The sequence below is a fragment of the Ranitomeya variabilis genome, chromosome 2 (genome assembly GCF_051348905.1).
Source record: "Ranitomeya variabilis isolate aRanVar5 chromosome 2, aRanVar5.hap1, whole genome shotgun sequence".
Taxonomy (NCBI): Eukaryota; Metazoa; Chordata; class Amphibia; order Anura; family Dendrobatidae; genus Ranitomeya; species Ranitomeya variabilis.
The window spans coordinates 1,108,237,524-1,108,262,038 of NC_135233.1; the positions used below are offsets into that span (position 1 = coordinate 1,108,237,524).

Below are 24,515 nucleotides of genomic sequence, written 5' to 3' on the forward strand. Positions count from 1 at the left end.
GAGACTTGTATTGTTCAAGATTATTGTACTTGTTTTTATTATGTATACCCCTCCTCACATGTAACGCGCCATGGAATAAATGGCGCTATAATAATAAATAATAATAATGTGTGACTTTGCAGGTGTTTTTGTTAATTATTCTAATTTACTGAGATAATGACTTTTGGGTTTTCATTGGCTGTAAGCCAAGGGCAGCACGGTGGCTCAGTGGTTAGCACTGCAGCCCTGGGGTCCTGGGTTCTAATCCCACCTTGGTCAACATCTGCAAAGAGTTTGTATGTTCTCTCCGTGTTTGCATGGGTTTCCTCCGGGTTCTCCGGTTTCCTCCCACATTCCAAAGACATACTGATAGGGAATTTAGATTGTGAGCCCCATCGGGGTCAGCGATGACAATGTGTGCAAACTGTAAAGCGCTGCGTAATATGTTAGCGCTATATAAAGATTATTATAATATCATCCACATTAACAGAAATAAACCAGTGAAATAGATCTCTCTGTGTGTAATGACTCTATAGAATATACCAGTTTCACTTTTTGTGTTGAAGAACTGAAATAATTTAACTTTTTGATGATATTCTAGTTTTGTGAGAAGCACCTGTGTGTGTGTATATATATATATATATATATATATATATATATATATATATATATATATATATATATATATATATATATATATATATATCCATTGTAGCAGAGTAAGGTAGGACGGGGTTAAATTCCAGCTCTGCAGGGTTTGATTAGAGGCACCTGCATAGATTTTAATTAGAACCAGGAACTGGATTTTGGGTGTTGAGTGTCGGGCAGCAGAGCAGTGTGAGGATTCTGCTAGGAGCTGCTGAGCACTGTCCTGGGCTGCTACATGGGTGGCAGACCGCCATCTGTGACTGGTAGGAGAGACACCTCTTGGTGCTAGGCTCTCTGCCAGGACTTGAGAGACAGCTAGACATTTCTCTAAACTGGGTGAGTGGCATGTGCCTGTGTAAATGCTATAAATGCTACCTAATGCCCACCTGAGACAGTGAATGGCCTCTTATGGATATATAGATGTATATTTACAGTGCCTTGTGAAAGTATTCGGCTCCCTGGAACTTTTCAGCCTTTTCCCACATATCATGCTTCAAACATAAAGATACTGAATGTAAATTTTTGGTGAAGAATCAACAAGTCGGACACAATTGTGAAGTTGAACGAAATTTATTGGTTATTTTAAATTTTTGTGGAAATTCAAAAACTGAAAGTGGGGCGTGCAATATTATTCAGCCTCCAGAAGTTCATTGTGGATCTCTGAATGATCCATTGTTGTCCTAAATGCCTAATGATGATAAATATAATCCACCTGTGTGTGATCAAGTCTCCGTATAAATGCACCTGCTCTGTGATAGTCTCAGGGTTCTGTGTGAAGCACCGAGAGCATCATGAAGACCAAGGAGCACAACAGGCAGGTCCGTGATACTGTTGTGGAGAAGTTTGAAGCCGGATTTGGATACAAAATGATTTCCAAAACTAAACATCCCAAGGTGCACTGTGCAAGCGATCATATTGAAATGGAAGGAGTATCATACCACTGCAAATCTACCAAGACCCGGCCGTCCCTCTAAACTTTCATCTCAAACAAGGAGAAGACTGATCAGAGAAGCAGCCAAGAGGCCCATGATCACTCTGGATGAACTGCAGAGATCTACAGCTGAGGTGGGACAGTCTGTCCATAGGACAACAGTCAGTCGCACACTGCACAAATCTGGCCTTTATGGAAGACTGGCAAGAAGAAAGCCATTTCTCAAAGATATCCATAAAAAGTGTTGTTTAAAGTTTCCAACAAGACAATGATCCCAAACACAAAGCAAAATCTACAATGGAATGGTTCACAAATAAACGTATCCGGTGTTAGAATGGCCAAGTCACAGTCCAGACCTCAATCCAACCGAGAATCTGTGGAAAGAGCTGAAAACTGCTGTTCACAAACCTCACTGAGCTCGAGCTGTTTGCCAAGGAAGAATGGGCAAGAATTTCAGTCTCTCGATGTACAAAACTGATAGAGACAGACCCCAAGGGACTTGTAATCGCAGCAAAAGGTGGCGCAACAAAGTATTAAGTTACAGGGGCCGAATAATATTGCACGCCCCACTTTTCAGTTTTTGAATTTCCACAAAAATGTAAAATAACCAGTACATTTCGTTCAACTTCACAATTGTGTTCCACTTGTTGTTGATTCGTCACCAAAAATTTACATTTCGTATCTTTATGTTTGAAGCATGATATGTGGGAAAAGGTTGAGAAGTTCCAGGGGGCTGAATACTTTCGCAAGGCACTGTATATATATATATATCCATACTAAGCCATTTATAAACCAGAAAAATGATAGCTGGCAGACACTATTTTGCAAAATTCGTCATACGTAAAAAAAAAAGGAAAAAACTCCTCTAATGAATGTGATTTTTATTGTACCTAGACCTCCCCTGCATGATCTTTTCAGGGTCACTTATGACATTGCACAAAGGGTCATATAAAACAGATTTATTGCACGTCACCCGGCTCTGCAGGGACGTTTTGATCTTTATTTGTGAGGAAAATGCATTTCTATTCCCACATCCCAGTTCTGCAGGGGACGAGGACTTTACACGTCCGTACAAGCCATTCTGCAGCCGACATCGCAGCACTTCTGTCCGGGCCCGCATTTTCCGTTCTCACCACATTTAGATGGAGGGTAAGGTAGTTTACATGCGATAAGGGTGGCCACCACTGGGCATTTCTTCTCCGGGACATCTGCAATGAAAGGAAGAAAGGTGAGAGCAGAAGTCCATGTGCAGAATGGGGACTCTACCGCCCCTGTTCATCATGCAGTTTTCCAGAAATCTGATGAAAAACTGTTTAACATACGGCAAACATTTTGCAAGTTATGTGAATTTTGGAAACATGCGTGGGACGACATCTTCAGAGTTTACTACACAAGCGGGGCAGATTACCACAGAGATGTCCGCCGAGATGAGCACCAGCCCCTGCCAGCAGTAGATTTCAGGCGGGTGAAAGACACTAAAAATTGGAAAACGTATCTCCTACTCACTGTATAGATAATAACTGTTAGACCTCTGGTAATAGGGCGCTTTTATCGCCATCGCAATGTAGCATGAGTGCGCACGCTCGCCTACTGCTCCATTCATTCTCTATGTTATTGCTGAGCTCCACGGTAATTTCTCTGGCAGCCCCATAGGGAATGAATGGAGTGGGGCATAAGCATGACCACTGATGTGCCACTCTAAAGCCCCCGTCTCACATAGCGAGATCGCTAGCGAGATCGCTGCTGAGTCACTAGTTTTGTGACGCAACAGCGACCTCAGTAGCGATCTCGCTATGTGTGACACGTACCAGCGATCAGGCCCCTGCTGTGAGATCGCTGGTCGTGTCGGAATGGCCTGGACCTTTTTTTGGTCGCTGAGGTCCCGCTGACATCGCTGAATCGGTGTGTGTGACACCGATCCAGCGATGTCTTCACTGGTAACCAGGGTAAACATCGGGTTACTAAGCGCAGGGCCGCGCTTAGTAACCCGATGTTTACCCTGGTTACCAGCGGTAAATGTAAAAAAAAACCAAACAGTACATACTCACCATCTGATGTCCGTCAGGTCCCTTGCCGTAGGCTTCCCACACTGACTGAGCGCCGCAAAGTGAAAGTGAAAGTACAGCACAGCGGTGACGTCACCGCTGCGCTCTGCTCTCACTGTACGGCGGCTCAGTCAGAGCAGGAAGCAGCCGGCAAGGGACCTGACGGACATCAGATGGTGAGTATGTACTGTTTGTTTTTTTTGGTAACCAGGGTAAACATCGGGTTACTAAGCGCGGCCCTGCGCTTAGTAACCCGATGTTTACCCTGGTTACCCGGGTGCTGCAGGGGGACTTCAGCATCGTTGAAGACAGGTTCAACGATGCCGAAGTCGTTCCCCTGATCGTTGGTCGCTGGAGAGAGCTGTCTGTGTGACAGCTCCCCAGCGACCACACAACGACTTACCAACGATCACGGCCAGGTCGTATCGCTGGTCGTGATCGTTGGTAAATCGCTATGTGTGCCGGGGCCTTAATAGAATGGTATTTACCAGGGAGAAATGAAAAAGTCTACATCTGGTACAGAAAACGAAAATTACATCTACAGAATGGGAGGAATAGGGCTAAGCAACAGCACGTGTGAAAAAGACTTGGGTATACTAATAGATGACAGACTGCAGAGGAGTCAATAGTGTGATGCAGCAGTAAAAAAGGCAAATACAATTCCAGGATGTATTAAGAGAAGCATAGAGTCTAGATCACGTGAAGTCATTCTCCCCCTCTACTCCTCCTTGGTTTGGCCTCATCTGGATACTGAGTCCAGTTCTGGGAAGCATATTTTAAAAAAGACATTGAAAAACTGTAGCAAGTTCAGACAAGAGCGACCAGGATGGTGAGCAGACTGCAAAGTATGTCCTAAGAGGAGCGGTTAAAGGATCTGGGAATGTTTAGCTTGAAAAAAGAAGACTGAGAGGAGACTTAATAGCCGTCTACAAATATCTGAAGGGATGTCACATTGTATAGGGATCATCATTATTCTCATTTGCACATGGAAAGACTAGAAGCAATGGAATGAAACTGAATGGGAGGAGACACAGATTGGATATTAGAAAAAACTTTTTGACAGTGAGGGTGTTCAATGACTGGAACAGGCAGCCACGAGAGGTGGTGAGTTCTCCTTCAATGGAAGTCTTCACACAGAGGCTGGGCTGACTTCTGTCTGAGATGGTTTAGTGACTCATGCACTGAGCAGGGGGTTGGACAAGATGACCCTGGAGGTCCCTTCCAACTCTACGATTCTATGATTCTACGGTGATAAAGGAGCTGCCTACATGGAACAAGTCACCTCTTACACATCTCTTGAGATTCACAAATCAGAACATTGTTACAGACTTTTTGCAGATTTACACACATAATAACTAATTTCCACTTACTAGGATCGGGGTTCGTGCATTGCTGGCGGCACCATGGGGTGCAGCACTTCTGCTGTCCAAGGCAGTCTCTGTCAGAGTTACATAGAGGTTCTTCAATAGGGGCCATGCACCGAGTGAGTGGAATGGGGCAGGATCCAGGTTTTTCTGTAATAGTATAAAATTAACGTAAGTCACATCTGATATTCCATAGTCTCATACTCAGGTAACGTTACTATATGGCGAAGAATCTAGGATGTTCTCCTTCAGAAAATCACTACAAACTAACGTCGTTACTCCCTCCTATTGTTGAGTCTGGCCAGCGCTTCTTCCAGTCAAAAGCAGAAGGAATGGGGCGAGCAACATTTCCATTAATTTCATGCTACTTTTAGCTTTTCTCCATATCTACCAGGCCTCACAGAAGACCAAACCTACAGAATGGCCCATAGTGCACCCTGGAACTGCTTCTCCTATATGTTTGTGCTGGTGATGGTACTTCAGCAGTGATGGGTGACAATGCATTGTGGATGTTTTTTCCTGGACGTTAGAACACATGGGGTGGTCACTGGTGTCCAGAGGGGTTATCCAGGCCCTCCTCAGATCCATAAACCAAAGGTGAAATGTCTATGGATAAGGGCACAGTAGAGACTAACAAATGCATTCACGTAAAATTCAATACGAGTGGAATTTTACAAATATCCGTATTCGCCAACATGCATCATTTTTGTAATTTGCTGTGCTGCGATCCCTCTGGCCTCCATTTTCTGGACCAAAAATGACTATTAAAGTATTAAAAAGAAAATTACCTAAACTCACCACTCACCTATCAACTCCTCTGCTCCTCGTAGCCACCCATCCGGTCCTCGTCACATGCTGAAACCCCATTGCCTCTCACACTAGACTGGAACCTCTGAGTATGATAGGCTGGAAGGATTTTGTGCAGGTGTGAAAGATCACAGCGTCAAGATGTCACGGCATTACTATGTCACGACATGTGCTGTGACTTTTCTAGGCACATGCGGAGAAACCTACTGAGCCCATCCAAACGAGAAGCTCCAGCTGAGCATGAGAGACCTGGAGAATTCAGCATAACTGACGGCAATCTGAAGATGTGACAAGGACCGGAAGGGTGACAGTAAGGAGCAGAAGATCCAGAGCAATGAGTGGTGAGGTGGGCATAAGGAGAGACTCCAGGTCACAATAAGGGACATTAAATTTGTGGACAATACGTGACTGGGAATCGATTTTTCCAGGAATATCTGCACAAACGCGTAAATTTAATTTTTTCCTGATCCGCTCATACTCTTGGCCACAGGAATCAGACTCCCATATATCTTTGCATAGCACAGAGGGTTGGGTATTTTATAGGCCATCATGAACCCTACAAGACATTTGTGCGTAAAATTTCCATTTAATCAGACAAAAAGAATACAAGTATATAAAATATATATATAACGTGGACCGGACGGGTTTTGCCCCTGATCGTTTCATGTAATCTATAAATTATAATTTTAGAGTAGTAAATTGAGATTAATCAAATTCACCTCAAATTTTGGAAATGTCCACATTTGTGTTTTTCTTCCTAAAGATGCAGCAGAACAGCCACCTCTTCCAGATTGTACAGGGCAGACAACAGGAGTGAAGATAGCAGTATTCTCGCTTCACGGCTCACCAGTACCACCACCACATCTCCCCTTCTAATCTTCCACTATCTCCCTCTTACATTGGTCTCTTCTGTTCTTCCTGGCAGGCCGCGTCTTCTTCTACACCTTCCTTCACTCTTCACCAGCCAGACCCAGCAGGCTTCACAAGGCTTATGTCATAAGTGACTGTCCCTCACTCAGCACAAAGTGAAGGAAAACATGGAAGAGGACATTGGTTGCTATGAAGACTGGAAGGATTCAGAGTATGAGGAGTCAACGGAAGACCAGGGTGAAACTACAATGGTGGGAAAGGTGACTGACACAAGGGTATTTCCTTTTTTTAACCACTCTTTTTATTATGCTCCGAGGTCTGGAGAGACCCCACAACATAATCAGGCACATTCATGTCATATTATATGATTTTCCTGCCATAAAAACAAAACCTGGTGATTTCAAATTAATCATTAATTATGTCGTAAGTGTGAAGCTGGAGAAGGCCATATTTACCGTTCTTCACCGCCGTGCACTGCAGGATGTTGCCATGGGACAGACAGCACTTCTCCTCCGGCAGGCAGTCAGAGTCTCGGCTGCACAGCGTCTTATTGAGGTAGGAACAGGACAAGTCCTGCAGACCGTTGGGGCACACGCCCGGGTGTTCTGCAGATATAAAAAGTGCAAGACGTGTCATCCATGGCTCCATGATGTACAAGGACCGGCCTTTTGGGAATGAGTTGACGTTTTCATTGGTATCATGTTGGGAACCACTTCAGCCATGATAGTTGGGGAGATGGGTTGAAAGAAGGAGCCACATCTCTCTATCTAAACCTTTAAATGGACATATAAGGGGTTAAATTCCATAGATGGCCAAGGACATAAATCCCTTCAGTAGGCACCATCTGTGTGCACTAGCGGAGCCCAGCCTCTGATTGTGGCGTATGGAGGTGGTCAACATGACACATATCCATCATGGAGCACCAAAAAGCTAACCCTCAAGACAGATGTATACACCATGGAGCCCTATAGGGTCAGCCACTTCCTGACCTTGTTAATCGTATGCACTAGGTAGGGTCAAGTCGACAAGGTCAGATTGCTGCTGTTTAACCATTTAAGTGCTGTGGCAAATCACTGATGGTGGCACCTTCCCACCCTCTTGTGTTCCTTCAAACTTCACCCTCCTCTTTATTAACAACTCTGACTTCATAGAGCCACAAAAGGGCTGAAATTGGTTGGAAAGGAAGCAGGTGGGAAGGTGTACTTAAATGTTTGACCGCCATGATACACTGGAGCGCCTGTACTTGGTTTGAACAGTCATTCTGTGCTAACAGTCCCTTTAAATGCCGCTATTGCTACCGTGATGTGATTGCAGGTTGACAGTGGTTGTTGTCAGCGATTCGGCTGAAGCAGAACATTATTGTCTCTATATACCGCAAAGCTGTATTATTACAGTGCGTACAACAAGCAATCAGACAATCGCAGATTTAAGTCCAATAAAAGACTTATATAAATATAAAGGAAAATACTATTTAAAAAAAAAAAACTAATGTAGATACCTCTCCCGACTACACATTAAGAAACAAACAGTATATTTCACCTATTTCATTCTGATCTCTCAAAATACAAAGTTAAGCTAACCCGTAATGTAAATGCCATAAAGAGAAAACAAAGTTGTGCAGTAAAAGTAATGAAAGCATCGCCCTGCAAATGTATCAGAAAAATGTTGTTGCTCCTGCTGAAATCTTCGAGCCTCCTACGCTAGGTCGTGGCTTCCAGGTTTGATAGGCCATGAGGATTCTGTGCGACCTCAGAAGGTAACGGCATCATGAAGTCACAGCATCACGCATATATGCAAAACCCTCTGGACGGGTGATGGGGAGTAGTGGAGGAGCTGGAGATGTGACAAGGACTGGACAGGTGATAGGGAGTAGCGGAGGGACGGGAGATGTGATGAGGACCGGAAGGGTGACAAGGAGTAGTGAAGGGGCTGGAGATGTGACAAGGACTGGACGGGTGATGGGGAGTAGTGGAGGGACGGGAGATGTGATGAGGACCGGAAGGGTGACAAGGAGTAGTGAAGGGGCTGGAGATGTGATGAGGCCTGGACGGGTGACAAGGAGTAGTGGAGGCGTCGCAGATGTGACGTGGACCAGATGGGTGATAGGGACTAGAGGAGGGGCTGGAGATGTGACGAGGAGCGGATGGGTGACGGGGAGTAGTGGAGGGGCCAGAGATGTGACAAGGACCGGATGGGTGATGGGGACTAGTGGAGGGGCTGGAGATGTGACGAGGACCAGATTGGTGATGGGGATTAGTGGAGGGGCCGGAGATATAACGAGGATCGGACAGGTGATGGGGAGTAGTGGAGGGGCCGGAGATGTGACGCGGACTGGACAGGTGATGGGGAGTAGTGGAGGGGCCAGATATGTGACGAGTACCGGACGGGTGACGGGGAGTAATGGAGGGGCCGGAGATGTGACGAGTACCGGAAGGGTGACAAGGAGTAGTGAAGGGGCCGGAGATATGACAAGGACCAGACGGGTGACAAGGAGTAGTGAAGGGGCCAGAGATATGACAAGGACTGGATGGGTGACAGGGAGTAGTGGAGGGGCTGGCGATGTGACGCGGACTGGACAGGTGATGGGGAGTAGTGGAGGGGCCGGATATGTGACGCGGACTGGGCTGGTGATGGGGAGTAGTGGAAGGGCCGGATATGTGACGAGTACCGGATGGGTGACGGGGAGTAATGGAGGGGCCGGAGATGTGAGCGTTGAGGTGAGTATAAAGAATTTTTATTTTCTTACATCCTCTGTTTATTATACTGTGGGGTCTTAAGAGCCCCCAGATTATAACTTCTTTGGGAATTCATTACGATGGCTGACCCACTCATCTCTAGTGGCGTATCCCCCCAAAGAAACCCCCCTGAACTGGAAAATAATGGTAACAGGACATTTCTACTGCACACAAATGGAATGCACTTGTCACTACTATTTTGTAGCACATTATGTGACAGTATGAGAAATGTTGTTCAAAGTTACTCATCCAATAAAAAAAATAATTGAGCTGTCACCTACGGTACTTAGATAAAAAAAAGAAAGAAATAAAATAATAAAATGAAATTGTTGGCGACAGAAGGGGGTTAGTGGCCTTTGAGGGCCGAGTGTGAGTTATGTAGGATTATCCACTTAATATATGGAAGTGTAAGACGTGTCCTCTAAGTGGACACCTGTTACCCAGGCCTGAGTTGTGGCTTCCGTCAAGTTATCGAGGACCTCGGTGAGCGGCTGATCACCTTTTCTTAGATGTTATGTTCTGTTCATAGCTCTGTAGCATGAGACAGCACCATCACTTTGTGCACATTGAACCCATGAAGACTGCGCCTCATCGGAGTGTCCCAACCTCAAGGATGGAAAGTGGAGCTGAATATGTTCTACGATTGTCGCTTTAAGGTGAACTACATAAAGGCCCCAAATATAACTGCTAACCTTGGGGTCTTGCTAAGCGGTTGTGTTGTGTGGCCATGAAGATGAGTAGAGATGCAGAGAGAACCCGACCCAAGACAGGAGATCAAAGAGCAAAATAAGAAAAAGATCCACAAGGACAATGCCAGATGGCAGAAAGACATGGCAGGGCGTACGGAGTGGCTACTGGAGGGTGGCTGCAGATCGGGGTACTTTACAGCGGGGCGTTGGGGTGGTTGGCCTAATGATCTCCCCGAGGACATATTCTGCCCCATGCGACAAGGCTACAAACAGCAGCCCCATGGTGACAAACCGTCATTCCTGGTTACATCTGGTCACTCGTGCATCTGGCCTTACCTTTTTCTGGCTTCACACATTTCAGTCCTTTCTGTTCGCAGCATTTCTTATCCCCGGTGCAGTCGCTGTCCTGTGTACACGCCATTGCAATGATTTTCTTCTTTGGTGCTGGACACTGTCCGGGCTTCACTACAAGAGACAGAGCAGCCTCCGGTCAGACCGAGCTCCTTGAATGCAGTGATGGTGAGGAGCACATGCCTTGTATTCCACTCTGCAGAATCTATCATGGGTGGTCTCTTCTCTACAACCTATATGATTCTCTCCCACCTTCTACAGTCTCTGCGCTTTCCTCCCAATCTACAGGTATATGATCTGCCCTCCATGAGCATGTAGATGCTTTCTTCTCTCCTCATACTGCCATTTGGGAGCAATGACAGAAGTAGCTAGAATTGTGACCACTGTACTGGTCGTGTGATAGCTGTTTATATATCTCTGGATTGTATGGAAAAGGTTTTTTAATCACATCTACTGCTGTATTTGTATTTTTTCTGATCACCACAATAATTAGAAACCACAAGAAATCAGGAAATTGATCTGCCGACCCCGGGTTGTGTGACAAAGTCAGCAGTCTGCAGAGGTGAAGCTCTGGGAATCTCCGTCTGCCTGCAGGAGCCATGTTGTCTCTTTGATTTGTAGGTGCGACGTCTTCATTGATGTGTAAAGAACACAACGCCATTGTGAACCTACTAATCAGAAGAGATGCCGACAGGGTGCAGGTTGGCCCCACTTCTTTCTGGCGGCCTGTTGATCAGAGTCTTATGACTAGATTTGCTCCTCTGAAGAAGTCATGTTACATTTCGGAAGGCGAAACAATGGTGTGATGAGACCTTATGTAGTGCGACATGCACGCAGTATAGATTTGCCTACTTATAGGGGTGCAGAGCGGACCCCGCGTCACACCCTGCTCTCTTCAGGTACTCTCAGCAGCATAGGAGGATCAGCATTTCACTCCCGTTGGCTCATTTTTTACATTTTTTATTTTCTTAATCCTCTCGCCTCCTTTTTTTTCCTTTTGCGTCTCCATAAACCTGAGAGTCATTGTCCCATCACATCTTATCTACCCAAAGCACTGACCAAAAAGTGAGACCACAGCCGCCATGTCCTCACCTGTCACTGTCGGGGTGCACTGATATCGGCACTTAGTAAAGCAGCAGCGGTCGGTTCCTTGGCACTGACTATCGCTGTGGCACTCATAAGGCAAGGGCTTCACATAGATACATGTCGAATCGTCGGAACACGGGCAGGGGTTCAGTTTAGCTGCAGAGAGAAAACACAAGAATTATTTCTGTAGGAGATGGCGATAATCCCTTCTTATCACCACCTAATAGTGGAAATCTCATATAATACTGCCCCCTGTGGTCACCAAGGGTAACTACACTCACTGGCCACTTTATTAGGTACACCTGTCCAACTTCTTGTTAACCCTTAATTTCTAATCAGCCAATCACATGGCGGCAACTCAGTGCATTTAGGCATGTAGACATGGTCAAGACAATCTCCTGCAGTTCAAACCGAGCATCAGTATGGGGAAGAAAGGTGATTTGAGTGCCTTTGAACGTGGCATGGTTGTTGGTGCCAGAAGGGCTGGTCTGAGTATTTCAGAAACTGCTGATCTACTGGGATTTTCACGCACAACCATCTCTAGGGTTTACAGAGAATGGTCCGAAAAAGAAAAAAAATCCAGTGAGCGGCAGTTCTGTGGGCGGAAATGCCTTGTTGATGCCAGAGGTCAGAGGAGAATGGGCAGACTGGTTCGAGCTGATAGAAAGGCAACAGTGACTCAAATCGCCACCCGTTACAACCAAGGTAGGCCTAAGAGCATCTCTGAACGCACAGTGCGTCGAACTTTGAGGCAGATGGGCTACAGCAGCAGAAGACCACACCGGGTACCACTCCTTTCAGCTAAGAACAGGAAACTGAGGCTACAATTTGTACAAGCTCATCGAAATTGGACAGTAGAAGATTGGAAAAACGTTGCTTGGTCTGATGAGTCTCGATTTCTGCTGCGACATTCGGATGGTAGGGTCAGAATTTGGCGTAAACAACATGAAAGCATGGATCCATCCTGCCTTGTATGGAGCATCTTTGGGATGTGCAGCCGACAAATCTGCGGCAACTGTGTGATGCCATCATGTCAATATGGACCAAAATCTCTGAGGAATGCTTCCAGCACCTTGTTGAATCTATGCCACGAAGAATTGAGGCAGTTCTGAAGGCAAAAGGGGGTCCAACCCGTTACTAGCATGGTGTACCTAATAAAGTGGCCGGTGAGTGTATAATACTGCCCACCGTGGTCACCAATGGTAACGATAATACTGCCCCCCGTGGTCACCAATGGTAACTATAATACTGCCCTCTGTGGTCACCAATGGTAAATATAATACTGCCCCCCATGATCACCAATGGTAACGATAATACTGCCCCCCGTGGTCACCAATGGTAACTATAATACTGCCCTCTGTGGTCACCAATGGTAAATATAATACTGCCCCCCATGATCACCAATGGTAACGATAATACTGCCCCCCATGATCACCAATGGTAACGATAATACTGCCCCCTGTGGTCACCAATGGTAACTATAATACTGCCCCCTGTGGTCACCAATGGTAGCGATAATACTGCCCCTGTGGTCACCAATAGTAACTATAATACTGCCCCCTGTGGTTACAAATGGTAACTATAATACTGCCCCTGTGGTCGCCAATGGTAACTATAATACTGCCCTCTGTGATCACCAGTAGTAACTATAATACTGCCCTCTGTGATCACCAGTAGTAACTATAATACTGCCCCCTGTGGTCACCAGTAGAATCTATAACACTGCCCCTTGTGTTCACCAGTTGTAACTTTATACTGCCCCGGTGGTCACTAGTAGAATCTATAATACTGCCCCTGTGCTCACTAGTAGTAACACTTACTGTCCCCTGTAGTCACCAGTTGTAACTATAATACTGTCCCCTGTGGTCACCAGTAGTAACCATAATACTGCCCCTGTGGTCACCAATGGTAAATATAATACTGCCCCCCGTGGTCACCAATGGTAACTATAATACTGCCCCCCATGGTCACCAATGGTAACAATAATACTGCCCCCTGTGGTCACCAACGGTAACTATAATACTGCCTCCTGTGGTCGCCAATGGTAACTATAATACTGCCCTCTGTGATCACCAGTAGTAACTATAATACTGCCCCTGTGGTCACTAGTAGTAGCTATAATACTGCCCCCCGTGGTCACCAGTAGAATCTATAACACTGCCCCTTGTGTTCACCAGTTGTAACTTTATACTGCCCCTGTGGTCACTAGTAGAATCTATAATACTGCCCCCTGTGGTCACCAGTAGTAACCCTAATACTGCCCCTGTGGTCACCAGTAGTAACTATAATACTGCCCCCTGTGGTCACCAATGGTAACTATAATACTGACCCTGTCATCACAATTAGTAACTATAATACTGCCCCCTGTGGTCACCAATGGTAACTATAATACTGCCCCTGTGGTCACCAGTAGTAACTATAATACTGCCCCCTGTGGTCACCAATGGTATCTATAATACTGCCCCTGTGGTCGGTCACCAGTTGTAATTATAATACTGCCCCCTGTGGTCACAATTAGTAACTATAATACTGCCCCTGTGGTCACCAGTAGTAACTATAATACTGCCCCCTGTGGTCACCAATGGTAACTATAATACTGCCCCTGTGGTCACCAATAGTAACTATAATACTGTCCCCTTGTGGTCACCAATGGTAACTATAATACTGCCCCTGTCATCACAATTAGTAACTATAATACTGCCCCCTGTGGTCACCAATGGTAACTATTATACTGCCCCTGTGGTCACCAATGGTAACTATAATACTGCCCCCTGTGGTCACCAATGGTAACTATTATACTGCCCCCTGTGGTCACTAGTAGTAACTATAATACTGCCCCCTGTGGTCACCAATAGTATCTATAATGCTGCCCCTGTGGTCACTAGTAGTAATTATAATACTGCCCCCTGTGGTCACCAGTAGTAACTATAATACTGCCCCTGTGGTCACCAGTAGTAATTATAATACTGCCCCCTGTGTTCACTAGTAGTAACTATAATACTGCCCCCTGTGTTCACTAGTAGTATATATAATACTGCCCCCTGTGGTCACCAGTAGTAATTATAATACTGCCCCCTGTGTTCACTAGTAGTATATATAATACTGCCCCCTGTGTTCACTAGTAGTATATATAATACTGCCCCCTGTGTTCACAAGTAGTATATATAATACTGCCCCCTGTGGTCACTAGTAGTATATATAATACTGCCCCCTGTGATCACCAGTAGTAATTATAATACTGCCCCTGTGGTCACCAGTAGTAATTATAGTGCTGCCCCCTGTGGTCACTAGTAGTATATATAATACTGCCCCCTGTGGTCACTAGTAGTATATATAATACTGCCCCCTGTGGTCACTAGTAGTATATATAATACTGCCCCCTGTGGTCACTAGTAGTATATATAATACTGTCCCCTGTGGTCACCAGTAGTATATATAATACTGCCCCCTGTGGTCACCAGTAGTAATTATAGTACTGCCCCCTGTGGTCACTAGTAGTATATATAATACTGTCCCCTGTGGTCACTAGTAGTATATATAATACTGCCCCCTGTGGTCACTAGTAGTATATATAATACTGTCCCCTGTGGTCACTAGTAGTATATATAATACTGTCCCCTGTGGTCACTAGTAGTATATATAATACTGCCCCCTGTGGTCACCAGTAGTAATTATAGTACTGCCCCCTGTGGTCACTAGTAGTATATATAATACTGCCCCCTGAGGTCACTAGTAGTATATATAATACTGCCCCCTGTGGTCACCAGTAGTAATTATAGTACTGCCCCCTGTGGTCACTAGTAGTATATATAATACTGCCCCCTGTGGTCACCAGTAGTAATTATAGTACTGCCCCCTGTGGTCACTAGTAGTATATATAATACTGTCCCCTGTGGTCACTAGTAGTATATATAATACTGCCCCCTGTGGTCACTAGTAGTATATATAATACTGTCCCCTGTGGTCACTAGTAGTATATATAATACTGTCCCCTGTGGTCACTAGTAGTATATATAATACTGTCCCCTGTGGTCACTAGTAGTATATATAATACTGCCCCCTGTGGTCACCAGTAGTAATTATAGCACTACCCCCTGTGGTCACTAGTAGTATATATAATACTGTCCCCTGTGGTCACTAGTAGTATCTATAATACTGCCCCCTGTGGTCACTAGTAGTATATATAATACTGCCCCCTGTGGTCACCAGTAGTAATTATAGTACTGCCCCCTGTGGTCACTAGTAGTATATATAATACTGCCCCCTGTGGTCACTAGTAGTATATATAATACTGCCCCCTGTGGTCACCAGTAGTAATTATAGTACTGCCCCCTGTGGTCACTAGTAGTATATATAATACTGCCCCCTGTGGTCACTAGTAGTATATATAATACTGCCCCCTGTGGTCACTAGTAGTATATATAATACTGCCCCCTGTGGTCACCAGTAGTAATTATAGTACTGCCCCCTGTGGTCACTAGTAGTATATATAATACTGCCCCCTGTGGTCACTAGTAGTATATATAATACTGCCCCCTGTGGTCACCAGTAGTAATTATAGTACTGCCCCCTGTGGTCACTAGTAGTATAATACTGTCCCCTGTGGTCACTAGTAGTATATATAATACTGCCCCCTGTGGTCACTAGTAGTATATATAATACTGCCCCCTGTGGTCACCAGTAGTAATTATAGTACTGCCCCCTGTGGTCACTAGTAGTATATATAATACTGCCCCCTGTGGTCACTAGTAGTATATATAATACTGCCCCCTGTGGTCACCAGTAGTAATTATAGTACTGCCCCCTGTGGTCACTAGTAATATATATAATACTGCCCCCTGTGGTCACTAGTAGTATATATAATACTGCCCCCTGAGGTCACTAGTAGTATATATAATACTGCCCCCTGTGGTCACCAGTAGTAATTATAGTACTGCCCCCTGTGGTCACTAGTAGTATATATAATACTGCCCCCTGTGGTCACCAGTAGTAATTATAGTACTGCCCCCTGTGGTCACTAGTAGTATATATAATACTGTCCCCTGTGGTCACTAGTAGTATATATAATACTGCCCCCTGAGGTCACTAGTAGTATATATAATACTGCCCCCTGTGGTCACCAGTAGTAATTATAGTACTGCCCCCTGTGGTCACTAGTAGTATATATAATACTGCCCCCTGTGGTCACTAGTAGTATATATAATACTGCCCCCTGTGGTCACCAGTAGTAATTATAGTACTGCCCCCTGTGGTCACTAGTAGTATATATAATACTGTCCCCTGTGGTCACTAGTAGTATATATAATACTGCCCCCTGTGGTCACTAGTAGTATATATAATACTGCCCCCTGTGGTCACCAGTAGTAATTATAGTACTGCCCCCTGTGGTCACTAGTAGTATATATAATACTGTCCCCTGTGGTCACTAGTAGTATATATAATACTGCCCCCTGTGGTCACCAGTAGTAATTATAGTACTGCCCCCTGTGGTCACCAGTAGTATCTATAATACTGCCCCCTGTGTACACTAGTAGTATATATAGTACTGCCCCCTGTGGTCACTAGTAGTATATATAATACTGCCCCCTGAGGTCACTAGTAGTATATATAATACTGCCCCCTGTGGTCACCAGTAGTAATTATAGTACTGCCCCCTGTGGTCACTAGTAGTATATATAATGCTGTCCCCTGTGGTCACTAGTAGTATATATAATACTGCCCCCTGAGGTCACTAGTAGTATAAAATACTGCCCCATGTGGTCACCAGTAGTAATTATAGTACTGCCCCCTGTGGTCACTAGTAGTATATAATACTGCCCCCTGTGGTTATCCCCGATTGTTCCACAATGTTCTGACCTCTGTGTTTCTGATTAGTGAGGGTCTCTGGACATAGAAGCCCCCGCCCAGTGAGGGGTCACTTACTTTATGGCTTCCACGTCTTGTACTTACGTTGTACAGGCAGCAGGCAGCGCTGTGTGCACCCCGAGGAGCAGCATTTTCTCGCCCCTTTGCAGTCTTTGTCTTTGAAACATTCAGGCTTGACCTTTATTAGAGGATTACATTTTGGGTAGTCCACGTCTGCGGGGCAAGACCCCGGCTTTTCTGGAAACCCCCCTAAACCAGAGGCAAGAAGCAGTGAGGGTCGGACATTTCTTGTTCAACAGCAAACAAACAGAACCCTTTAGGGCTGATTTAAGATCTGATCTTAGCTCCCCGACATGTTTCGCCATGGCAGGCTTCATCTGAGGCTTTAGTCTCTCGCCTCAGTCCCCTGATAAAGCCTGTCACAGCGAAACATTCTAATAATTTTTTGGGGGGAGGAAGGGGGTGTTCTGACTGTTCTAGTTGGGTTGCCCCAACTTCCATTGTGAGACTCTTCTCATGTCTTATTTTTTAAGGGCAGTTAATAATATTTGATGGAACATAAGATTTTTTTAATCATTTCATTCTATTTTTGGATTATGAATGCGAAACAGCGAATTTTGGATTGTTCTTTAATTTTTACTTACAAAATTCCCTGGGAGAGATAAGAAGTTAGATCATTATATTCAAAGCCACCATCATTGTGGAGCTTAGCTTTTATGCTGGACAACACATTTTGAGATATAGATTTTTTACTTTGTTTTCTCTATAAATTTTGACAATTTCGTAAAAGTTTTAGTCCCACAATTAATAACATGTTACATATTACACTATAATATTCCTGCACAATAAATGACAAAAAGAGAACTGAAGCAAAATGGTGGCAACGAGGAAATCATAAAATAAACAAGTGGGGGGATGAGGAACTAAGACAAGAGGGAGGTGACCAAGAAATAACACAAGAGGGAGGTGACCAAGAAATAACACAAGAGGGAAGTGACAAAGAAATAATACAAGAGGGAGGTGACAAAGAAATAATACAAGAGGGAGGTGACAAAGAAATAATACAACTTGCAGAAGAAAATCCCATGACAGACAACTGATCCGGGGAAACCAGAAATGTTCCATAAAATGTCACCTGTGTAACCTGCAGGACATATGGTGTCACCTCAAAATCACTAAAGTAGACAAATTATCGTGCCCGGATGGCGGACACCCCCGAGTACTGCAGGAATTAAGTATCAGGAACAGGACCAGCATCAGCACCCGGCGCACCTGGGCATGTGCCAGGGCCCTGGACAAAGGGGGGTCCACTGGCCATCGGGGCCCGGACCGCTCCCCCAGCAGCTGTTCAGGGCCATCGGCGCTGCCATCACTTAAACAGATATGGCCACGTGCAGTGCACTGCGCGGCTGTGTCTGCTAGTAATGACGTGGCCAGGGCGACACACAAGAAAAATGAGAGGCGCAGTGCTGGCCCGGCCTCGTCATTACTAGCAGCTCGCCCTTCACAGCCACAAGCTAGAGGAGCTGGACCCGAGACAAGCCGGGGGCAGGTGACAAGGCTTGCTGCCAGCGTCCCCATATTAAAAATTATTTCTAATGTGTCTGTATGTTTGTGCGTATGTATATATTTGTCTGTTTATATGTGGTTTTGTGAATTTGTCTTCAAATATGTATATGTACGCATGCCTGTATGTGTACGCATCTATGTATATGTTATAACTTGGAGAAATAAGAGTTAAACTAGGTATGAATGAAGTAAAAAAGTTTAAATTTATTAGAGATATACATAACATAGACTAAACATTTTACATGAATAAAATAAGATAGTACATGTGCAGAGACAACACATAGGGGTAACCATAGCCCTCCAACAACCCAAGTCACTTGAAGCCTATCAATCTATATGTAAAGTGCATATGCATAGTGCAAAGGCATAAGACGATAGGTGCACTGCCAGATGAAAACCCTATCTAGCGCCACAGTGGGAAAATAATTACTTCATAGGGGGTTGGCAGGCACTTACCGCTGACAGAGGTTGGAGGGTCCTGGGGCGAGTGTGAAGATAGAAACCCTCCGACGCGCGTTTCGCGTCCCTAATTGACCGCTTTATCAAGGGATAAAGCGGTCGATTAGGGACGCGAAACGCGCGTCGGGGGGTTTCTATCTTCACACTCGCCCCAGGACCCTCCAACCTCTGTCAGCGGTAAGTGCCTGACAACCCCCTATGAAGTAATTATTTTCCCACTGTGGCGCTAGATAGGGTTTTCATCTGGCAGTGCACCTATCGTCTTATGCCTTTGCACTATGCATATGCACTTTACATATAGATTGATAGGCTTCAAGTGACTTGGGTTGTTGGAGGGCTATGGTTACCCCTATGTGTTGTCTCTGCACATGTACTATCTTATTTTATTCATGTAAAATGTTTAGTCTATGTTATGTATATCTCTAATAAATTTAAACTTTTTTACTTCATTCATACCTAGTTTAACTCTTATTTCTCCAAGTTATAGCATGTTGTTCTGAGTAGGTATATTTTTCTCTTTGCTATATGGGCTAACTATAGCCTTTGCTTCTGACTTAAATATGTCAGAGAGGTTCTTGTGGACATCTATGTATATGTTTGTGTATGTACATGTCTGCATATTGTATGTGTGCATATCTGCGTACCAAGTGAATGTGTATGTCTGCGTACTGTGTATACATGTCTGCGTACCGTGTATACATGTCTGCGTACTGTGTATACATGTCTGCGTACTGTGTATACATGTCTGCGTACTGTGTATACATGTCTGCGTACCGTGTATACATGTCTGCGTACTGTGTATACATGTCTGCGTACTGTGTATACATGTCTGCGTACCGTGTATACATGTCTGCGTACTGTGTATACATGTCTGCGTACCGTGTATAATGTGTGTGTGTGCATGTCTGTATAATATGTGTGTGTGTGTATAATGTGTGTGTGTGTGTGTGTGCATGTCTGCATATGTAAAGCATGAGGGCACATGTTGGGCCCTGTGTTGCGTCCCTATATTTCTCCTCCGTATCTCTGCATCACGGACTGTGTTATTTCGCCCGGGGCCCATGAACACCTTGAGCCGGCCCTGACCTTGCTAGACAGACCGTTATTTCTAATATTCACAGACTCCATAATTACAAGGTCTGTACCACAGGATGGGCGCATCAATATGGGTTCTTGAGGGATCGGTCCTGACAGACTCATTTCATCAGTCTCTATGAGGGGGAAAGTTCCAGACAAATCCTTCGAATCACTATGTTATGGGGTAGCAGCATTTTGTACAGAAGAAAGGAGCTGAAGTTCCCCTATAGGGTCTCGGGATCCTCAGCTCTGGGCCATAGTATGGGTCGGTTACAAGGAACATCTTTTGCTCTGAAGGAACTGGTGATATGAATGGGCCATTGGGTAATACTTCATTTCCCCTGTGGTGGCGCTGCAGGCAAGTTGAACAATTTCTGCACATTTCCCCCCAGATTGCAGCTCTTCATCATTAGTCCCAGATGGACTCTTACATGTATTTAAGGAGGAGAATCGTATTAAGCAAAATGGAGACATTGAAGAAAACAGAACCACAGTTTCAATATCATCACCTCCATAGAGAAGTCTGGTGCCAATGGATCAGGTTCTCTATGTAGTCCGAGGAGTCTCCATGCACTTTGGTTACTCACCACCAGGTTTAGCCAATTCTTCATCTGTACCATTATAGCCCACTATTGAGGTGTCCGAGTCGAGCTTCGGTGTTACTAAAGAGCTGACGTAGCTGGAGGCGAGCAGGAGGACGAGGCCGGCCACTGGAGACATAGTGGAAAGCTGGAGACATCTTGATGGTCTTTACATGTCTGTTATATATACCAATCACACAAGGAAGGAGGAAGGGAGGAAGATGGCAGAACCTGTTCCGCGACAACGCAGCATTTCACAAGAGTCTGCCCATGTTCTCACAGTGTTCTTCAGACGTCACTGAGTAATGACTTTACTATGTAGCTGGAGGGTGAGAATACATAAGTAGGTAGATATTATTCCATCTCCTCACTGGGCTCTCAATAAAGCCCTCATGATTCACTTAGCCCTGTGAAATGTCAGGTCATGCGATGGGGTGGTGGCTGATCCCTGCTACTTGTCCTCTCAGGATTGATGGGTGACAAGTTGTACCAGGAAGGGTTTTTTGGAGAACACCTTGCAATCTTAGATCATGTAAGATAATGACAGGGCTTGTGACTTGGGACAGGGAGAAGATAATTCTATTCTAGTCTAACATGTCAGATCAAAACATTGAAAACACAGAGCAAATCCACCACAGATGATAAGTAAATGCCGAACTCTCGCAAATATCTCCATCCTCAGTTTTGTCCGGGATGGAAGGGGGGGCTGGTTAGATACCACCTGAGTAGCATTTTTTTTCTTGTTCGGGGGGTTAGATACCACCTAAGTAGCATTTTTTTTCTTGTTCGGGGGGTTAGATACCACCTGAGTAGCATTTTTTCTCTTGTTCGGGGGGTTAGATACCACCTAAGTAGCATTTTTTTTCTTGTTCGGGGGGTTAGATACCACCTGAGTAGCATTTTTTTTCTTGTTCGGGGGGTTAGATACCACCTAAGTAGCATTTTTTTTCTTGTTCGGGGGGTTAGATACCACCTAAGTAGCATTTTTTTTCTTGTTCGGGGGGTTAGATACCACCTGAGTAGCATTTTTTTTCTTGTTCGGGGGGTTAGATACCACCTAAGTAGCATTTTTTTTCATGTTCGAGGGGTTAGATACCACCTGAGTAGCATTTTTTTTCCTTGTTCGGGGGGTTAGATACCACCTAAGTAGCATTTTTTTTCATGTTCGAGGGGTTAGATACCACCTGAGTAGCATTTTTTTTCTTGTTCGGGGGTTAGATACCACCTGAGTAGCATTTTTTTTCAGGTTCGTGGGGTTAGATACCACCTGAGTAGCATTTTTTATGACTTTCCCTACAATTTGATACAGTAGAAGGAACCATGAGACAATTCTGCCTCACCTTGCTCTGCAAAGCTGAAAGATGATCAAAAATGAATATTTTAAAAGTGTTCATTTCATGATTATATTACCGTGTAAACAGGGTGCCGATCACTCGATCAATAAGCAAAATGCTCATTCATCAGGTGAAATGATCTTATTCACAGTACAACAGTTCTCGGTGTTGCTTCGTCGAGGACAGACAAGCGCAACCTATACATACTGAGTGATCTACTACAGATCCAATACAGATCACTCAGTGCGCAGTGTTTACCGTGGTCTGCCTGTGTAAACCACAGGACCACCTGTAAGTACATGTAAATATTAACCGATCAGCGGTCATTTAGTGCAGTCTGTCAGTCCATGTAATCAGATCCTAAGAGTTATATTGGGATCTTCTCATTGGAGTTGTCTGAAGACCAAGGACAACAGAAATGATATTGTGGTCTTCTTTGAATTGAGAAATAGAGGGCCATTTGCCTGGTGGGCTCAGTGTGTGGAGATGTCTGTAGACAACAGGCGTAAAGAGAATCGTTCTTATTATCCATTTACAACAATTGTTGATGCTCGTGAATCTGAGCCTGGTGGATTATGTTGTGTGGCCAAGGAGTTCCGATGAGGGGTGGAGGCGACACAGTGCTAAGAAGGGAATTCAGAATACTCTTTATGGACGGATGTTCTGATATTAAGAATCTAATTTAGGGAGGTGAATTTCATATATAAACTGTACGTACACACAAACATAAGAAGTCCAGGATTACATGTCTTCATCTTAGAACCAAATTGCCCCTGGTATACAGTCATGGCTAAAAGTGTTGGCACCCTTGAAATTGTTTCAGAAAATGAAGTATTTCTCCCAGACAATTATTGCAAGTCCACATGTCTTGTTATACACAGGTTAATTTTCTTTGTGTTTACTGAAACAATAATAAAAAAAACTGACAAAAAAAGGCAAATTATACACAATTTCACATCAAATCCTTTCAATGGGATGGACAAAATGATTGGCACCCTTCACCTAATATTTGGTGTGTGAAGGGTTGAGCTACTCAGCTGCTATCAGACGTAGACATAGGAACGCTTCTTAGGTTAGTTACCTGCTGGTTTATTATGGGGCAGCATAAACCGTAGCAGGGTTCAGCAACATAGATATGGCCTAAGGACAAAACAAAAGATAAATCACAGCAATTCCTGATATCTGAGGGGTTCGCCTGCTCAGTCCATCAAATGTCTTCTGCTCCTCCTGGAGCCACCTCTGGAGACTCTCCTCTCCAAACTCAACACGAAAAAAACAGTGTCTCCACATTTATCTTCCTAGCCACACCTTTGAGGTGGAGATATGGTGAGTAGGCGTCCTGCCCATCTCTTTCCTACCCCTTATCATGGGTGGTTACCCCCTTCAGCACAGTTTTTCAACTTTAACATTGCTTTCAACCACTACAAATGCATTCACTGGGAAATGTCATTGTAACATGTAACCCCCCTAGCTGGCCATGTGGTGTGTGACACATAAGCAGCTTGTTTCATTTATGAAGGAGGGATGCTTAAAGTCACAGAGCCTGTTTTTATAGGGCCATCAGGTGGCCTTTACTATTCTTAAAGGACCAGTACTCGGCCCTCGCTATTCTTAGAGAGCCATCAGCCGGCTATACTTTGTTGTTCTCATTATTAAACAGTGGGTCTCCTATACTGTTATTGAGTATGCAGTGAGTGGCAGGGTTGCTCAAAATTTGGATACACCCCAATACCCCTTTGAAGAGACGTACAGGAGGGCATCATGAAAAAACTTTTCCCATTATTAGGAAGTTCGTCTCCCATGGTGTTTGCATATGCAGTGAATGCAAGGGCTGCCAAAAATTTGGAGGCACTCTTTAGAAAAACTATGTGGGTGTTGCATCACGGACCACGGTCACCCTGGTGACATGGTGGTGGAGGATGAGGAGAAGGACAACAGCAAATAGCTAATATCAGGAAGCGTATACCTATGTGTGGGTGTGATTTGAGTTTATGTTATGCTGCTATCATTCTGTGGTGTTGAGAAGTCTGTCCCAATCCAGCCCTTGTTCATTTTTATAAGAGTCATCCTGTCAGCATTTTCAGTTGACATGCTGATGCGCTTATCAGTTATAATTCCACCACCA

At 44.6% G+C, this 24,515-nt stretch overlaps 1 protein-coding gene across 1 annotated transcript; it reads right to left on the bottom strand.

Annotated features, from left to right (window-relative positions):
• Nucleotides 1-2,419: 2,419 nt before the first annotated feature.
• Nucleotides 2,420-21,267, bottom strand: LOC143808832 (uncharacterized). Its single transcript, XM_077291928.1, has 7 exons — nucleotides 21,063-21,267; nucleotides 17,455-17,619; nucleotides 11,512-11,661; nucleotides 10,405-10,533; nucleotides 7,100-7,249; nucleotides 4,974-5,117; nucleotides 2,420-2,766 (listed from the first exon to the last, which is right to left on the bottom strand). The coding sequence occupies exons 1-7, from the start codon at nucleotides 21,193-21,195 to the stop codon at nucleotides 2,618-2,620; spliced, it is 1,020 nt and encodes a 339-aa protein (XP_077148043.1). The 5' UTR covers nucleotides 21,196-21,267; the 3' UTR covers nucleotides 2,420-2,617.
• Between the last annotated feature and the right edge of the window lie 3,248 nt (nucleotides 21,268-24,515).